Consider the following 18,955-nt stretch of genomic DNA (forward strand, 5'->3'; position numbering starts at 1 on the left):
TGTGTGTGTGTGTGTGTGTGTGTGTGTGTGTGTGTGTATATATGACTGACCATCCTCTGGGGTGAGTAGGTTTAAGGGATCAGTATGGACCCCCCCATCCCCCTGCAGGGTGCTGGAGGTCAGCCAGAGGCTGTAGTTCTGTCCTCCTCTCAGGCCAGACAAGCGGTAGGACAGGTCCTCCCCCGGGGAGACAGGGTCCAGCTCTGACACTGGGATATGCTAGAGGAGAGGGAAGAGAGACAATGCCCTTAAAGTAGAAAATAACACACTTTTACACGAGTGTACAATGTGCGTGTGTGTTACTCACCTGCTTTATAACAGCTTTATTGTCTGTGTAGTATACACTGTAGTGCTGTAAAACTCACCTGTTCTGTTTCAGTGGTATTGTCTGTGTAGTATACACTGTAGTGCTGTAAAACTCACCTGTTCTGTGACAGTGGTATTGTCTGTGTAGTATACACTGTAGTGCTGTAAAACTCACCTGTTCTGTGACAGTGGTATTGTCTGTGTAGTATACACTGTAGTGCTGTAAAACTCACCTGTTCTGTTTCAGTGGTATTGTCTGTGTAGTATACACTGTAGTGCTGTAAAACTCACCTGTTCTGTGACAGTGGTATTGTCTGTGTAGTATACACTGTAGTGCTGTAAAACTCACCTGTTCTGTTTCAGTGGTATTGTCTGAGTAGTATACACTGTAGTGCTGTAAAACTCACCTGTTCTGTGACAGTGGTATTGTCTGAGTAGTATACACTGTAGTGCTGTAAAACTCACTGTTCTGTTCTGTTTAGTATACAGTGGCTGTAAAACTATTGTCTGAGTAGTATACACTGTAGTGCTGTAAAACTCACCTGTTCTGTGACAGTGGTATTGTCTGTGTAGTATACACTGTAGTGCTGTAAAACTCACCTGTTCTGTGACAGTGGTATTGTCTGTGTAGTATACACTGTAGTGCTGTAAAACTCACCTGTTCTGTGACAGTGGTATTGTCTGTGTAGTATACACTGTAGTGCTGTAAAACTCACCTGTTCTGTGACAGTGGTATTGTCTGTGTAGTATACACTGTAGTGCTGTAAAACTCACCTGTTCTGTGACAGTGGTATTGTCTGTGTAGTATACACTGTAGTGCTGTAAAACTCACCTGTTCTGTGACAGTGGTATTGTCTGTGTAGTATACACTGTAGTGCTGTAAAACTCACCTGTTCTGTGACAGTGGTATTGTCTGTGTAGTATACACTGTAGTGCTGTAAAACTCACCTGTTCTGTGACAGTGGTATTGTCTGTGTAGTATACACTGTAGTGCTGTAAAACTCACCTGTTCTGTGACAGTGGTATTGTCTGTGTAGTATACACTGTAGTGCTGTAAAACTCACCTGTTCTGTGACAGTGGTATTGTCTGTGTAGTATACACTGTAGTGTATACACTGTAGTGCTGTAAAACTCACCTGTTCTGTGACAGTGGTATTGTCTGAGTAGTATACACTGTAGTGCTGTAAAACTCACCTGTTCTGTGACAGTGGTATTGTCTGTGTAGTATACACTGTAGTGCTGTAAAACTCACCTGTTCTGTGACAGTGGTATTGTCTGTGTAGTATACACTGTAGTGCTGTAAAACTCACCTGTTCTGTGACAGTGGTATTGTCTGTGTAGTATACACTGTAGTGCTGTAAAACTCACCTGTTCTGTGACAGTGGTATTGTCTGTGTAGTATACACTGTAGTGCTGTAAATACACTGTAAAACTTCTGTTCTGTGACAGTGGTATTGTCTGTGTAGTATACACTGTAGTGCTGTAAAACTCACCTGTTCTGTGACAGTGGTATTGTCTGTGTAGTATACACTGTAGTGCTGTAAAACTCACCTGTTCTGTGACAGTGGTATTGTCTGTGTAGTATACACTGTAGTGCTGTAAAACTCACCTGTTCTGTGACAGTGGTATTGTCTGTGTAGTATACACTGTAGTGCTGTAAAACTCACCTGTTCTGTGACAGTGGTATTGTCTGTGTAGTATACACTGTAGTGCTGTAAAACTCACCTGTTCCTGTTCTGTGTATACACAGTGGTATTGTCAGTGGTATTGTCTGTGTAGTATACACTGTAGTGCTGTAAAACTCACCTGTTCTGTGACAGTGGTATTGTCTGTGTAGTATACACTGTAGTGCTGTAAAACTCACCTGTTCTGTGACAGTGGTATTGTCTGTGTAGTATACACTGTAGTGCTGTAAAACTCACCTGTTCTGTGACAGTGGTATTGTCTGTGTAGTATACACTGTAGTGCTGTAAAACTCACCTGTTCTGTGACAGTGGTATTGTCTGTGTAGTATACACTGTAGTGCTGTAAAACTCACCTGTTCTGTGACAGTGGTATTGTCTGTGTAGTATACACTGTAGTGCTGTAAAACTCACCTGTTCTGTGACAGTGGTATTGTCTGTGTAGTATACACTGTAGTGCTGTAAAACTCACCTGTTCTGTGACAGTGGTATTGTCTGTGTAGTATACACTGTAGTGCTGTAAAACTCACCTGTTCTGTGACATTGTCTAGTATACACTGTGCTGTAAAACTCACCTGTTCTGTGACAGTGGTATTGTCTGTGTAGTATACACTGTAGTGCTGTAAAACTCACCTGTTCTGTGACAGTGGTATTGTCTGTGTAGTATACACTGTAGTGCTGTAAAACTCACCTGTTCTGTGACAGTGGTATTGTCTGTGTAGTATACACTGTAGTGCTGTAAAACTCACCTGTTCTGTGACAGTGGTATTGTCTGTGTAGTATACACTGTAGTGCTGTAAAACTCACCTGTTCTGTGACAGTGGTATTGTCTGTGTAGTATACACTGTAGTGCTGTAAAACTCACCTGTTCTGTGACAGTGGTATTGTCTGTGTAGTATACACTGTAGTGCTGTAAAACTCACCTGTTCTGTGACAGTGGTATTGTCTGTGTAGTATACACTGTAGTGCTGTAAAACTCACCTGTTCTGTGACAGTGGTATTGTCTGTGTAGTAAAACTCATGACAGTGGTATTGTCTGTGTAGTATACACTGTAGTGCTGTAAAACTCACCTGTTCTGTGACAGTGGTATTGTCTGTGTAGTATACACTGTAGTGCTGTAAAACTCACCTGTTCTGTGACAGTGGTATTGTCTGTGTAGTATACACTGTAGTGCTGTAAAACTCACCTGTTCTGTGACAGTGGTATTGTCTGTGTAGTATACACTGTAGTGCTGTAAAACTCACCTGTTCTGTGACAGTGGTATTGTCTGTGTAGTATACACTGTAGTGCTGTAAAACTCACCTGTTCTGTGACAGTGGTATGTAGTATACACTGTAGTGCTGTAAAACTCACCTGTTCTGTGACAGTGGTATTGTCTGTGTAGTATACACTGTAGTGCTGTAAAACTCACCTGTTCTGTTTCAGTGGTATTGTCTGTGTAGTATACACTGTAGTGCTGTAAAACTCACCTGTTCTGTTTCAGTGGTATTGTCTGTGTAGTATACACTGTAGTGCTGTAAAACTCACCTGTTCTGTTTCAGTGGTATTGTCTGAGTAGTATACACTGTAGTGCTGTAAAACTCACCTGTTCTGTGACAGTGGTATTGTCTGTGTAGTATACACTGTAGTGCTGTAAAACTCACCTGTTCTGTGACAGTGGTATTGTCTGTGTAGTATACACTGTAGTGCTGTAAAACTCACCTGTTCTGTGACAGTGGTATTGTCTGTGTAGTATACACTGTAGTGCTGTAAAACTCACCTGTTCTGTTTCAGTGGTATTGTCTGTGTAGTATACACTGTAGTGCTGTAAAACTCACCTGTTCTGTTTCAGTGGTATTGTCTGTGTAGTATACACTGTAGTGCTGTAAAACTCACCTGTTCTGTTTCAGTGGTATTGTCTGAGTAGTATACACTGTAGTGCTGTAAAACTCACCTGTTCTGTGACAGTGGTATTGTCTGTGTAGTATACACTGTAGTGCTGTAAAACTCACCTGTTCTGTGACAGTGGTATTGTCTGTGTAGTATACACTGTAGTGCTGTAAAACTCACCTGTTCTGTGACAGTGGTATTGTCTGTGTAGTATACACTGTAGTGCTGTAAAACTCACCTGTTCTGTGACAGTGGTATTGTCTGTGTAGTATACACTGTAGTGCTGTAAAACTCACCTGTTCTGTGACAGTGGTATTGTCTGTGTAGTATACACTGTAGTGCTGTAAAACTCACCTGTTCTGTGACAGTGGTATTGTCTGTGTAGTATACACTGTAGTGCTGTAAAACTCACCTGTTCTGTGACAGTGGTATTGTCTGAGTAGTATACACTGTAGTGCTGTAAAACTCACCTGTTCTGTGACAGTGGTATTGTCTGTGTAGTATACACTGTAGTGCTGTAAAACTCACCTGTTCTGTGACAGTGGTATTGTCTGAGTAGTATACACTGTAGTGCTGTAAAACTCACCTGTTCTGTGACAGTGGTATTGTCTGTGTAGTATACACTGTAGTGCTGTAAAACTCACCTGTTCTGTGACAGTGGTATTGTCTGAGTAGTACAGAGTGTAGTGCTGTAAAACTCACCTGTTCTGTGACAGTGGTATTGTCTGAGTAGTACAGAGTGTAGTGCAGGAGTATTCCATTTGGCTGAGTGGGAGGTTGCCAGAGCATGGTCACCGAGGAAGAGGTCAGGTTCACTAACGACACATTCTGGGGAGGGTCAAACGGCACTGTGGAAGAAAATTGCAAGAGTTTGTGTTCAATAAAGATGAACTGAAGGCCTGGAGCATTGCTCAGTTTGGACAACAAGATTTTCAAAAGTTAAGGAACTAACTCTCTAAAGTCTGTCTGTGTCTGTGTGTGTACACCTGTGTCAATAGTACTGAAGCTGATGTATATAAGGACACCGCCGTCCCCCAGGCGTGTCCAGCTAGAGATAGAGGCATTGTAGCGACTCTCTGAGTCAACACTGATAACCACAGCTGTATCTGTCACGTTCTGCCACACCTCAGAAGACTCATTCCTTAGAGAAGAGAGAAGGAAGGAGGATGAAGAAGAGAGAGACCATGTTGGAGCTAGCTGTAACTGCTCCTTCAATCAGAATGCCTCATCCCTCAACATCTTTTTCAACATCACATCAGCAGTAGGATTCAAACTATTGATCAATAATGAAATTTTAAAAAACTCACCAGACTCTGACTATGTAGTAGAGGATGTCAGAGTTGGCCTCTTTCGGTGGTTCCCATGACAATTGTACCTCGTAGTCTGAAAATGTCCTGGCTTGCAGAAACTGAGGGGGAGTGTCTGGTTCTGAAACAAACTTACCATTGATTAGAACCATAACACAGACACACTGAAAACCATGCCACCTTGGGGAAATGGACTGGAAGAAGGAAGGTCTGTCTGCATTCTGTCTCATCTGTAAGTACAGCCGTGTGAAGAGAAGCTGATTGGTTAATCAACTGTAAGTACAGCCCTGTGAAGTGAAGCTGATTGGTTAATAGCATGGTTTTGGGCCTGTTGAATATCTCTGTGATAACCTCTGTGATGTCAGAGTGTCAGGAGAACCTGAAAACGAAAGAGGAAGTGACCTCACAGTAGTGAGATGAGAAGAAGAGGTAATGATGAACCTTCTGTGGTCCAGAGTCTCCGGTCACGTTAACAACATGGTCCACAATGCAGCCACCTGAAATATAATGACTCTAACCATGGTCCCCCTCCCCCCTCTCACCCCAGGGTCCCTCCCTCTGTTGGGGTGATGTTTAGGGGTTTACTGTGTGTGTGTGTGTGTGTGTGTGTGTGTGTGTGTGTGTGTGTGTGTGTGTGTGTGTGTGTGTGTGTGTGTGTGTGTGTGATGTTTGAGAGGCTCTCACCGTCCTCCAGAGTGGTAATGTTGAGAGGGTCACTGCTGTGGTTTCCGGAGCCAATACGTGTGTGTGCCTTCACCACCAGAGTGTATTGCGCAAACTTCCTCAGGTGTGTGATCTGGGCGTGGTTGATGGGTGTGGTCAGGTTGAGGAAGTGGGAGGAGTTTCGCAGCTCAAGGCTGTAAATCAAATCAAAGTCCATTTAAAGTGCATTTAGTCATCACGAGACAGTTCAAATATAGAAGCTCAGCAGAGATGTACCTGTAGTGTGTGATAACTCCGTTGGGCACCAGGGGGTGCTCCCATGTCACGTTCACCTCATTGGAACTGACAGACACGTAGGACAGGCCGTAGGAAGGACTACCCGGGACTAGAGAGGAGACACACACACTTCAACATGAGGCGTTAGTGTGTGCATGTGTCTAGTGTGTGTTTGTGTGTAGACTCACCGTCCTCCCCAGACAGCATAGTGAGTGTGTCTGAGGTGTGGTTCCCATGTCCGATGCGTGTGTATGCTCTGACAGAGACATTATAGTATGAAAACGGCCTTAGCCCTGTCAGAGTCACTCTGGGGACAGAGCTGTTCAACACTGCCACATACGATTGGTTCTCGTACAGAACCTCATACTGTTGGATCACCCCATTGGCTCTCTCCGGGGGCGACCAAGAGAGGGTGGTGGTGGAGGGAGAAGTGTCTACCACTGTTAACCCTACAGGCGGGGTGTCAGGTTCTGAGAGAGAGATAGAGAGGGGTAAGACTGGACTTTCTATCATTAAACCCACACAATGACAGAGGTGTGTGTGTGTGTGTGTGTGTGTGTGTGTATGTACCATCCTCGGGTGTGACAGCGAAAATATCATCTAGGTCAGACAGAGAGCTCTCTCCTACAGCAGTAGATGCAGCCACTCGCAGTTTATAACCTGTATACTTCTCCAGCCCTGAAACACACAGCAAGCAGCCTAATACCAATACATATTTACAGGCTTGAACCAGACTTGGACCATGTGTGTATACGTGTACATACGGTATGTGTTTGTGTGTGTGTGTGTGTTACCTGTGAGCAGTATGCTGGTGTTGTGTGTAATTCTCTGCAGGGCCCGGTTGCTGTGTAGGTTGAGTCCGTAGAGAGTGTAGTGTGTGATTCGTCCATTGGGGTTGAGGGGCAGAGTCCAGCTGACCAGGATAGAGGTGGAGCTAACATTCTGATAGGACACTCCCACCACTGAGCTAGGAACTACAACAACGCACAACAATAAACAACAACAATAAACAAACAATGACATTATTACAAAACTGTGTATATATATATATATATATCTGTGTGTACCCTGTTCGCGAGTCCTCTCAGTGACGCGTGTTGCAGGTCCCTCTCCAATAGTAGTAGCCGCGGTAACAGTGAAGGTGTAGTCAGTGAAGGGACTGAGACCAGAGACTAGGTAAGACAGCTCCTTAGCCTGCATGTCTATGACCTTGTCCCTCACATACACTCCTGGAACACACACACACACACACGGTGTATAGGACAGACTGTAGAGCAGTGGTAACACACCTCATTCATCAACTAGTCTTAAATGTTTAAAGTGTTAGGACTCATGTACTGGAGGCAGCTCTGCAGAGTGGTCACTTGTTCTGTCCTTGAGCTGTTCTTATCTATTGATGTTCTGTATTATGTCATGTTTCATGTTTTGTGTGGACCCCAGGAAGAGTAGCTGCTGCAATTGCAACAGACAATGGTGATCCTAATAAAATACCAAATAAACCTGATTTTAAACCTAACCCTAACAACACTGCTAAGCCTAATGCCTAAACCTAACCTTAAATTAAGACCAAAAAGCACATTTTTGTTTTCATGAATTTACACAATATAGCCAATTTTGACTTTGCAGTTGGCCCATCTAGCGGAAATTGCTCAGTTCTGCCTCCAGGGCAAGATTCATGACAATAAACGTCAACTTGCGGTTGGTTAAAAGATTAAAGGTTAGTGGTGAGTGCAGTACTTCCTGGGGTACTGGATGCAGCAGCCCTGGTGAAGAGGTATGTCAGGAGTGTCTGGAGGTGTCCAGTGGCTGCAGGTGCAGAGCGGGTAGAGAGGTGGGGCTTGCCAGAGGTGAGCTGGCCGGGCTGTGGGTGGGCAGTGAGCCAGGGGAGGGGTGTGGCCAGGGGTGAGGTGGTTAGGGAGAGGGAAGAGGTCCCTAAAGTCACATGGTCAAAGGTCAGAGGGGTGGAGTCTGGAAAGTCAGAGGTCTGGCCAGTCCCAGGGGCCATACTGGCCAGACTGGAGCCCTCAGTGACTGTCGGGTCAGTGTTGCTGTTGTGCTCAAAGTTAGTGTTAGGGCTGGTTGGAGCCCTGTGTGTGCGGCTGATTGCAGTCCTGGTCATGCCGGTGATGAGCGTGTGGTCGGGGAGGGTGACCGTGAACGCAGGTGGGGAGATGGTCAGGCTGTCAGTTGATCTCTTACGCCGGAGAGAGTGGTCAGGGATAACAGCAGCAAACGTTCCATCACCAAGGAGATCAGTGTAATTTAGATCCTAAAGATAAGATGAAAACATCAGAGACACACACACACACACACACAGCCACTAATCCAGACAGATAGAGTGGTACCTGTGTTCCAGTGAGGGTGATGTCCTGTAGCAGTGTGTTGTCAGAAAGAACCAGGAGTCTGTACTGTGTGATCAGACCGTTGGGCTGGGCAGGACTTCTCCAACTCACACGCACCGACACAGAGTCTACTGCTACTGCCTGCAGAGCCTGCACTGCACTGGGAGCTACACACACACACAGACACACACAGACACACACACACACACACACACACACACACACACACACACACACACACACACACACACACACACACACACACAGACAGACAGACAGACAGTATCAGACAGACAGTATCAGACAGACAGTATTAGACAGTATCAGACAGACAGTATTAGACAGACAGTATTAGACAGACAGTATCAGACAGACAGTATTAGACAGTATCAGACAGACAGTATTAGACAGTATCAGACAGACAGTATCAGACAGACAGTATCAGACAGACAGTATTAGACAGACAGACAGACAGTATCAGACAGACAGTATCAGACAGACAGTATTAGACAGTATCAGACAGACAGTATTAGACAGTATCAGACAGACAGTATCAGACAGACAGTATTAGACAGTATCAGACAGACAGTATCAGACAGACAGTATTAGACAGTATCAGACAGACAGTATCAGACAGACAGTATTAGACAGTATCAGACAGACAGTATCAGAAAGACAGTATTAGACAGTATCAGACAGACAGTATTAGACAGACAGTATTAGACAGACAGTATCAGACAGACAGTATAAGACAGACAGTATTAGACAGTATCAGACAGACAGTATTAGACAGTATCAGACAGACAGTATTAGACAGACAGTATTAGACAGACAGTATCAGACAGACAGTATCAGACAGACAGTATCAGACAGATAGTATCAGACAGACAGTATTAGAAAGTATCAGACAGACAGTATTAGACAGTATTAGACAGTATCAGACAGACAGTATCAGACAGACAGTATCAGACAGACAGCATTAGACAGTATCAGACAGACATTATCAGAAAGACAGTATTAGACAGTATCAGACAGACAGTATTAGACAGACAGTATTAGACAGACAGTATCAGACAGACAGTATTAGACAGTATTAGACAGACAGTATCAGACAGACGGTATCAGACAGACAGTATTAGACAGACAGTATTAGACAGTATCAGACAGACAGTATTAGACAGTATCAGACAGACAGTATCAGACAGACAGTATCAGACAGACAGCATTAGACAGTATCAGACAGACAGTATCAGACAGACAGTATCAGACAGATAGTATCAGACAGACAGTATTAGAAAGTATCAGACAGACAGTATTAGACAGTATTAGACAGTATCAGACAGACAGTATCAGACAGACAGTATCAGACAGACAGCATTAGACAGTATCAGACAGACAGTATCAGAAAGACAGTATTAGACAGTATCAGACAGACAGTATTAGACAGACAGTATTAGACAGACAGTATCAGACAGACAGTATTAGACAGTATCAGACAGACAGCATTAGACAGTATCAGACAGACAGTATCAGAAAGACAGTATTAGACAGTATTAGACAGACAGTATCAGACAGACGGTATCAGACAGACAGTATCAGACAGACAGTATTAGACAGTATCAGACAGACAGTATTAGACAGTATCAGACAGACAGTATCAGACAGACAGTATTAGACAGTATTAGACAGACAGTATTAGACAGACAGTATCAGACAGACAGTATCAGACAGACAGTATCAGACAGACAGTATCAGACAGACAGTATTAGACAGACAGTATCAGACAGACAGTATTAGACAGACAGTATTAGACAGTATCAGACAGACAGTATTAGACAGACAGTATTAGACAGACAGTATTAGACAGACAGACAGTATTAGACAGACAGTATTAGACAAACAGTATCAGACAGACAGTATTAGACAGACAGTATTAGACAGACAGTATCAGACAGACAGTATCAGACAGACAGTATCAGACAGACAGTATTAGACAGTATTAGACAGACAGTATTAGACAGTATCAGACAGACAGTATTAGACAGACAGTATTAGACAGACAGTATTAGACAGTATCAGACAGACAGTATTAGACAGACAGTATCAGACAGACAGTATTAGACAGTATCAGACAGACAGTATCAGACAGACAGTATTAGACAGTATCAGACAGACAGTATCAGACAGACAGTATTAGACAGTATCAGACAGACAGTATTAGACAGTATCAGACAGACAGTATTAGACAGTATCAGACAGACAGTATTAGACAGTATCAGACAGACAGTATCAGACAGACAGTATCAGACAGACAGTATTAGACAGTATCAGACAGACAGTATTAGACAGTATCAGACAGACAGTATCAGACAGTATTAGACAGACAGTATTAGACAGTATCAGACAGACAGTATCAGACAGACAGTATTAGACAGTATCAGACAGACAGTATCAGACAGACAGTATTAGACAGTATCAGACAGACAGTATTAGACAGTATCAGACAGACAGTATCAGACAGACAGTATTAGACAGTATCAGACAGACAGTATTAGACAGTATCAGACAGACAGTATCAGACAGACAGTATCAGACAGACAGTATCAGACAGACAGTATTAGACAGTATCAGACAGACAGTATTAGACAGTATTAGACAGACAGTATTAGACAGACAGTATTAGACAGTATCAGACAGACAGTATCAGACAGACAGTATTAGACAGTATCAGAGAGACAGTATTAGACAGACAGTATCAGACAGACAGTATCAGACAGACAGTATCAGACAGACAGTATTAGACAGTATCAGACAGACAGTATTAGACAGTATCAGACAGACAGTATTAGACAGTATTAGACAGACAGTATCAGACAGACAGTATTAGACAGTATCAGACAGAGAGTATTAGACAGTATCAGACAGACAGTATTAGACAGTATCAGACAGACAGTATCAGACAGACAGTATCAGACAGACAGTATCAGACAGACAGTATCAGACAGACAGTATTAGACAGTATCAGACAGACAGTATTAGACAGTATCAGACAGACAGTATTAGACAGTATCAGACAGACAGTATTAGACAGACAGTATCAGACAGACAGTATTAGACAGTATCAGACAGACAGTATTAGACAGTATTAGACAGTATCAGACAGACAGTATTAGACAGTATCAGACAGACAGTATTAGACAGTATCAGACAGACAGTATCAGACAGACAGTATTAGACAGACAGTATTAGACAGTATCAGACAGACAGTATCAGACAGACAGTATTAGACAGACAGTATCAGACAGACAGTATCAGACAGACAGTATTAGACAGTATCAGACAGACAGTATTAGACAGTATTAGACAGACAGTATTAGACAGTATCAGACAGACAGTATCAGACAGACAGTATCAGACAGACAGTATCAGACAGACAGTATTAGACAGTATTAGACAGACAGTATTAGACAGTATCAGACAGACAGTATTAGACAGTATCAGACAGACAGTATTAGACAGTATCAGACAGACAGTATCAGACAGACAGTATTAGACAGACAGTATTAGACAGTATCAGACAGACAGTATCAGACAGTATTAGACAGACAGTATCAGACAGACAGTATCAGACAGACAGTATTAGACAGTATCAGACAGACAGTATCAGACAGACAGTATCAGACAGACAGTATTAGACAGTATCAGACAGACAGTATTAGACAGTATCAGACAGACAGTATTAGACAGGATCAGACAGACACTATCAGACAGTATCAGACAGACAGTATCAGACAGACAGTATTAGACAGGATCAGACAGACACTATCAGACAGTATCAGACAGACAGTATCAGACAGACAGTATCAGACAGACAGTATTAGACAGACAGTATCAGACAGACAATATCAGACAGACAGTATTAGACAGACAGTATTAGACAGACAGTATTAGACAGACAGTATTAGACAGACAGTATCAGACAGACAGTATTAGACAGACAGTATTAGACAGACAGACAGTATTAGACAGACAGTATTAGACAGACAGTATCAGACAGACAGTATTAGACAGACAGTATTAGACAGACAGTATTAGACAGACAGTATCAGACAGACAGTATCAGACAGACAGTATTAGACAGACAGTATCAGACAGACAGTATTAGACAGTATCAGACAGACAGTATCAGACAGACAGTATTAGACAGACAGTATTAGACAGACAGTATTAGACAGACAGTATTAGACAGACAGTATTAGACAGACAGTATTAGACAGACAGTATCAGACAGACAGTATCAGACAGACAGTATTAGACAGTATCAGACAGACAGTATCAGACAGACAGACAGTATCAGACAGACAGTATCAGACAGACAGTATCAGCGGTCGCATCTACACTTCGGTCCGCAGGTAGTATAACTTTTCATTACATTTCATTTCATTACATTTCGTTATAGTACAACGGTTTGATTTGCCTAATCTTAGCAATTTCTTCTTAGCCAGCTACATAGCCGTCTTTGTATCAACGACAATTGCATAATTATCGTATTTCGTCGTCCTAACGTATCTGCCCAGCAGCTAGCTAAGCAGCTAGCTAACATCCACTGTCCACTAGCACTGTAGAAACTATTACACTCTACTGAACGACTCGATTAGCGTAGTGTCAGCTAGCTACATAGTTGTCTTCGTATCCAAGATAATTGTGCAGTTTAGAGTGTGTAGACTTAGAGTGATTATCTTAATTTACCGAGGTTAGCTAGCCAGCTATTTGTCGTCCTTAACGTAGGAAATGCTGCTAGCTAGCTAGCCAACAGCTAGCCAACCTCTACCGAATTGAACTCCAACTACCCGGTCAACATTCCGCGTCGCTCCACAGGTAGTATCACATTTTCATTTCACTTCATTACAGTACAACGGTTTGATTTGTTTGATCGTAGCTAGCCAGCTACATAGCCGTCTTTGTATCTAAGACAATTGTGTAGTCTAGAGCGATTTTCTAGGTTAGCTGGCCAGCTATTGTCGTTCTTCTAACGTAGCTAGCCAGCTAGCCCCCGAATAGCAGCACTGTAGTAACTATTACAGTACAACGGTTTGTTTTGTTTGATCCTAGCTAGCTACATAGCCGTCTTTGTATCTAAGACAATTGTGTAGCCTAGAGCGATTTTCTAGGTTAGCCAGCCAGCTATTGTCGTTCTTTTAAAGTAACGGAACGCAATCAACCTTGCTAGCTAGCCAGCTAGCCCCGAATAGCAGCACTGTAGAAACTATCACACTCGACGGAACGACTTGATTAGTGTAGTGTCAACATCGCAGCCACTACCAGCTAGCCTACTCCAGCAGTACCGTATCATTTCAATCATTTTAGTCAATAAGATTCTTGCTACGTAAGCTTAACTTTCTGAACATTCGAGACGTGTAGTCCACTTGTCATTCCAATCCCCTTTGCATTAGCGTAGCCTCTTCTGTACCCTGTTAACTATGTGTCTATCTATCCCTGTTCTCTCCTCTCTGCACAGACCATACAAACGCTCCACACCGCGTGGCCGCGGCCACCCTAATCTGGTGGTCCCAGCGCGCACGACCCACGTGGAGTTCCTGGTCTCCGGTAGCCTCTGGAACTGCCGATCTGCGGCCAACAAGGCAGAGTTCATCTCAGCCTATGCCTCCCTCCAGTCCTCGACTTCCTGGCACTGACGGAAACATGGATCACCACAGATAACACTGCTACTCCTACTGCTCTCTCTTCGTCCGCCCACGTGTTCTCGCACACCCCGAGAGCTTCTGGTCAGCGGGGTGGTGGCACCGGGATCCTCATCTCTCCCAAGTGGTCATTCTCTCTCTCTCCCTTACCCATCTATCTATCGCCTCCTTTGAATTCCATGCTGTCACAATTACCAGCCCTTTCAAGCTTAACATTCTTATCATTTATCGCCCCCAGGTTCCCTCGGAGAGTTCATCAATGAGCTTGATGCCTTGATAAGCTCCTTTCCTGAGGACGGCTCACCTCTCACAGTCCTGGGCGACTTTAACCTCCCCACGTCTACCTTTGACTCATTCCTCTCTGCCTCCTTCTTTCCACTCCTCTCCTCTTTTGACCTCACCCTCTCACCTTCCCCCTACTCACAAGGCAGGCAATACGCTCGACCTCATCTTTACTAGATGCTGTTCTTCCACTAACCTCACTGCAACTCCCCTCCAAGTCTCCGACCACTACCTTGTATCCTTTTCCCTCTCGCTCTCATCCAACACTTCCCACACTGCCCCTACTCGGATGGTATCGCGCCGTCCCAACCTTCGCTCTCTCTCCCCGCTACTCTTTCCTCTTCCATCCTATCATCTCTTCCCTCTGCTCATACCTTCTCCAACCTTTCTCCTGACTCTGCCTCCTCAACCCTCCTCTCTTCCCTTTCTGCATCCTTTGACTCTCTATGTCCCCTATCCTCCAGGCCGGCTCGGTCCTCCCCTCCCGCTCCGTGGCTCGATGACTCATTGCGAGCTCACAGAACAGAGCTCCGGGCAGCCGAGCGGAAATGGAGGAAAACTCGCCTCCCTGCGGACCTGGCATCCTTTCACTCCCTCCTCTCTACATTTTCCTCCTCTGTCTCTGCTGCTAAAGCCACTTTCTACCACTCTAAATTCCAAGCATCTGCCTCTAACCCTAGGAAGCTCTTTGCCACCTTTTCCTCCCTCCTGAATCCTCCTCCCCCCCCCCCCCTCCTCCCTCTCTGCAGATGACTTCGTCAACCATTTTGAGAAGAAGGTCGACGACATCCGATCCTCGTTTGCTAAGTCAAACGACACCGCTGGTTCTGCTCACACTGCCCTACCCTGTGCTCTGACCTCTTTCTCCCTCTCTCTCCAGATGAAATCTCGCTTCTTGTGACGGCCGGCCGCCCAACAACCTGCCCGCTCGACCCTATCCCCTCCTCTCTCCTCCAGACCATTTCCGGGGACCTTCTCCCTTACCTCACCTCGCTCATCAACTCATCCCTGACCGCTGGCTACGTCCCTTCCGTCTTCAAGAGAGCGAGAGTTGCACCCCTTCTGAAAAAACCTACACTCGATCCCTCCGATGTCAACAACTACAGACCAGTATCCCTTCTTTCTTTTCTCTCCAAAACTCTTGAACGTGCCGTCCTTGGCCAGCTCTCCCACTATCTCTCTCAGAATGACCTTCTTGATCCAAATCAGTCAGGTTTCAAGACTAGTCATTCAACTGAGACTGCTCTTCTCTGCATCACGGAGGCGCTCCGCACTGCTAAAGCTAACTCTCTCTCCTCTGCTCTCATCCTTCTAGACCTATCGGCTGCCTTCGATACTGTGAACCATCAGATCCTCCTCTCCACCCTCTCCGAGTTGGGCATCTCCGGCGCGGCCCACGCTTGGATTGCGTCCTACCTGACAGGTCGCTCCTACCAGGTGGCGTGGCGAGAATCTGTCTCCTCGCCACGCGCTCTCACCACTGGTGTCCCCCAGGGCTCTGTTCTAGGCCCTCTCCTATTCTCGCTATACACCAAGTCACTTGGCTCTGTCATAACCTCACATGGTCTCTCCTATCATTGCTATGCAGACGACACACAATTAATCTTCTCCTTTCCCCCTTCTGATGACCAGGTGGCGAATCGCATCTCTGCATGTCTGGCAGACATATCAGTGTGGATGACGGATCACCACCTCAAGCTGAACCTCGGCAAGACGGAGCTGCTCTTCCTCCCGGGGAAGGACTGCCCGTTCCATGATCTCGCCATCACGGTTGACAACTCCATTGTGTCCTCCTCCCAGAGCGCTAAGAACCTTGGCGTGATCCTGGACAACACCCTGTCGTTCTCAACCAACATCATGGCGGTGGCCCGCTCCTGGAGGTTCATGCTCTACAACATCCGCAGAGTACGACCCTGCCTCACACAGGAAGCGGCGCAGGTCCTAATCCAGGCACTTGTCATCTCCCGTCTGGATTACTGCAACTCGCTGTTGGCTGGGCTCCCTGCCTGTGCCATTAAGCCCCTACAACTCATCCAGAACGCCGCAGCCCGTCTGGTGTTCAACCTTCCCAAGTTCTCTCACGTCACCCCGCTCCTCCGCTCTCTCCACTGGCTTCCAGTTGAAGCTCGCATCCGCTACAAGACCATGGTGCTTGCATACGGAGCTGTGAGGGGAACGGCACCGCAGTACCTCCAGGCTCTGATCAGGCCCTACACCCAAGCAAGGGCACTGCGTTCATCCACCTCTGGCCTGCTCGCCTCCCTACCATTGAGGAAGTACAGTTCCCGCTCAGCCCAGTCAAAACTGTTCGCTGCTCTGGCCCCCCAATGGTGGAACAAACTCCCTCACGACGCCAGGACAGCGGAGTCAATCACCACCTTCCGGAGACACCTGAAACCCCACCTCTTCAAGGAATACCTAGGATAGGATAAGTAATCCTTCTCACCATCCCCCCCCTTAATGATTTAGATGCACTATTGTAAAGTGGCTGTTCCACTGGATGTCAGAAGGTGAATTCACCAATTTGTAAGTCGCTCTGGATAAGAGCGTCTGCTAAATGACTTAAATGTAAATGTAAATGTATCAGACAGACAGTATTAGACAGACAGTATTAGACAGACAGTATCAGACAGACAGTATTAGACAGACAGTATTAGACAGACAGTATTAGACAGACAGTATTAGACAGACAGTATCAGACAGACAGTATCAGACAGACAGTATTAGACAGACAGTATCAGACAGACAGTATTAGACAGTATCAGACAGACAGTATCAGACAGACAGTATTAGACAGACAGTATTAGACAGTATTAGACAGACAGTATTAGACAGACAGTATTAGACAGACAGTATTAGACAGACAGTATCAGACAGACAGTATCAGACAGACAGTATTAGACAGACAGTATCAGACAGACAGTATTAGACAGTATCAGACAGACAGTATCAGACAGACAGTATTAGACAGACAGTATTAGACAGTATCAGACAGACAGTATCAGACAGACAGTATTAGACAGTATCAGACAGACAGTATTAGACAGTATTAGACAGACAGTATTAGACAGACAGTATTAGACAGTATCAGACAGACAGTATCAGACAGACAGTATCAGACAGACAGTATCAGACAGACAGTATCAGACAGACAGTATTAGACAGTATCAGACAGACAGTATCAGACAGACAGTATTAGACAGTATCAGACAGACAGTATTAGACAGTATTAGACAGACAGTATTAGACAGTATCAGACAGACAGTATTAGACAGACAGTATCAGACAGACAGTATTAGACAGACAGTATCAGACAGACAGTATCAGACAGACAGTATTAGACAGTATCAGACAGACAGTATCAGACAGACAGACAGACAGTATCAGACAGTATCAGACAGACAGTATCAGACAGACAGTATTAGACAGTATCAGACAGACAGTATTAGACAGACAGTATCAGACAGACAGTATTAGACAGTATCAGACAGACAGTATCAGACAGACAGTATTAGACAGACAGTATCAGACAGACAGTATTAGACAGTATTAGACAGTATCAGACAGACAGTATTAGACAGTATTAGACAGACAGTATTAGACAGTATCAGACAGACAGTATTAGACAGTATTAGACAGACAGTATTAGACAGACAGTATTAGACAGTATCAGACAGACAGTATCAGACAGACAGTATCAGACAGACAGTATCAGACAGACAGTATCAGACAGACAGTATTAGACAGACAGTATCAGACAGACAGTATCAGACAGACAGTATCAGACAGACAGTATCAGACAGACAGTATAGACAGACAGACAGTATTAGACAGACAGTATTAGACAGACAGTATTAGACAGACAGTATTAGACAGACAGTATCAGACAGACAGTATCAGACAGACAGACAGTATCAGACAGACAGTATCAGACAGACAGTATCAGACAGACAGTATCAGACAGACAGTATTAGACAGACAGTATTAGACAGACAGTATCAGACAGACAGTATTAGACAGACAGTATTAGACAGACAGTATTAGACAGACAGTATTAGACAGACAGTATCAGACAGACAGTATCAGACAGACAGTATTAGACAGACAGTATCAGACAGACAGTATTAGACAGTATCAGACAGACAGTATCAGACAGACAGTATTAGACAGACAGTATTAGACAGTATTAGACAGACAGTATTAGACAGACAGTATTAGACAGACAGTATTAGACAGACAGTATCAGACAGACAGTATCAGACAGACAGTATTAGACAGACAGTATCAGACAGACAGTATTAGACAGTATCAGACAGACAGTATCAGACAGACAGTATTAGACAGACAGTATTAGACAGTATCAGAGAGACAGTATCAGACAGACAGTATTAGACAGACAGTATCAGACAGACAGTATTAGACAGTATCAGACAGACAGTATTAGACAGTATTAGACAGACAGTATTAGACAGTATTAGACAGACAGTATTAGACAGTATCAGACAGACAGTATCAGACAGACAGT

At 44.4% G+C, this 18,955-nt stretch overlaps 1 protein-coding gene across 1 annotated transcript in view; it reads right to left on the reverse strand.

The window, feature by feature from the left end:
* LOC135508811 (phosphatidylinositol phosphatase PTPRQ-like) overlaps positions 1-18,955 on the reverse strand; it is a 59,004-nt gene that overhangs the window by 13,212 nt on the left and 26,837 nt on the right. Inside the window, 9 exon segments of the mRNA XM_064929023.1 lie at positions 5,850-6,022; positions 6,105-6,213; positions 6,293-6,574; positions 6,675-6,782; positions 6,899-7,078; positions 7,172-7,335; positions 7,901-8,036; positions 8,181-8,373; positions 8,450-8,613. Of these exon segments, the coding sequence (XP_064785095.1) occupies positions 5,850-6,022; positions 6,105-6,213; positions 6,293-6,574; positions 6,675-6,782; positions 6,899-7,078; positions 7,172-7,335; positions 7,901-8,036; positions 8,181-8,373; positions 8,450-8,613 (1,509 nt within the window).

Source organism: Oncorhynchus masou, chromosome 22, assembly GCF_036934945.1.
Source record: "Oncorhynchus masou masou isolate Uvic2021 chromosome 22, UVic_Omas_1.1, whole genome shotgun sequence".
In the NCBI taxonomy this organism is placed as follows: domain Eukaryota; kingdom Metazoa; phylum Chordata; class Actinopteri; order Salmoniformes; family Salmonidae; genus Oncorhynchus; species Oncorhynchus masou.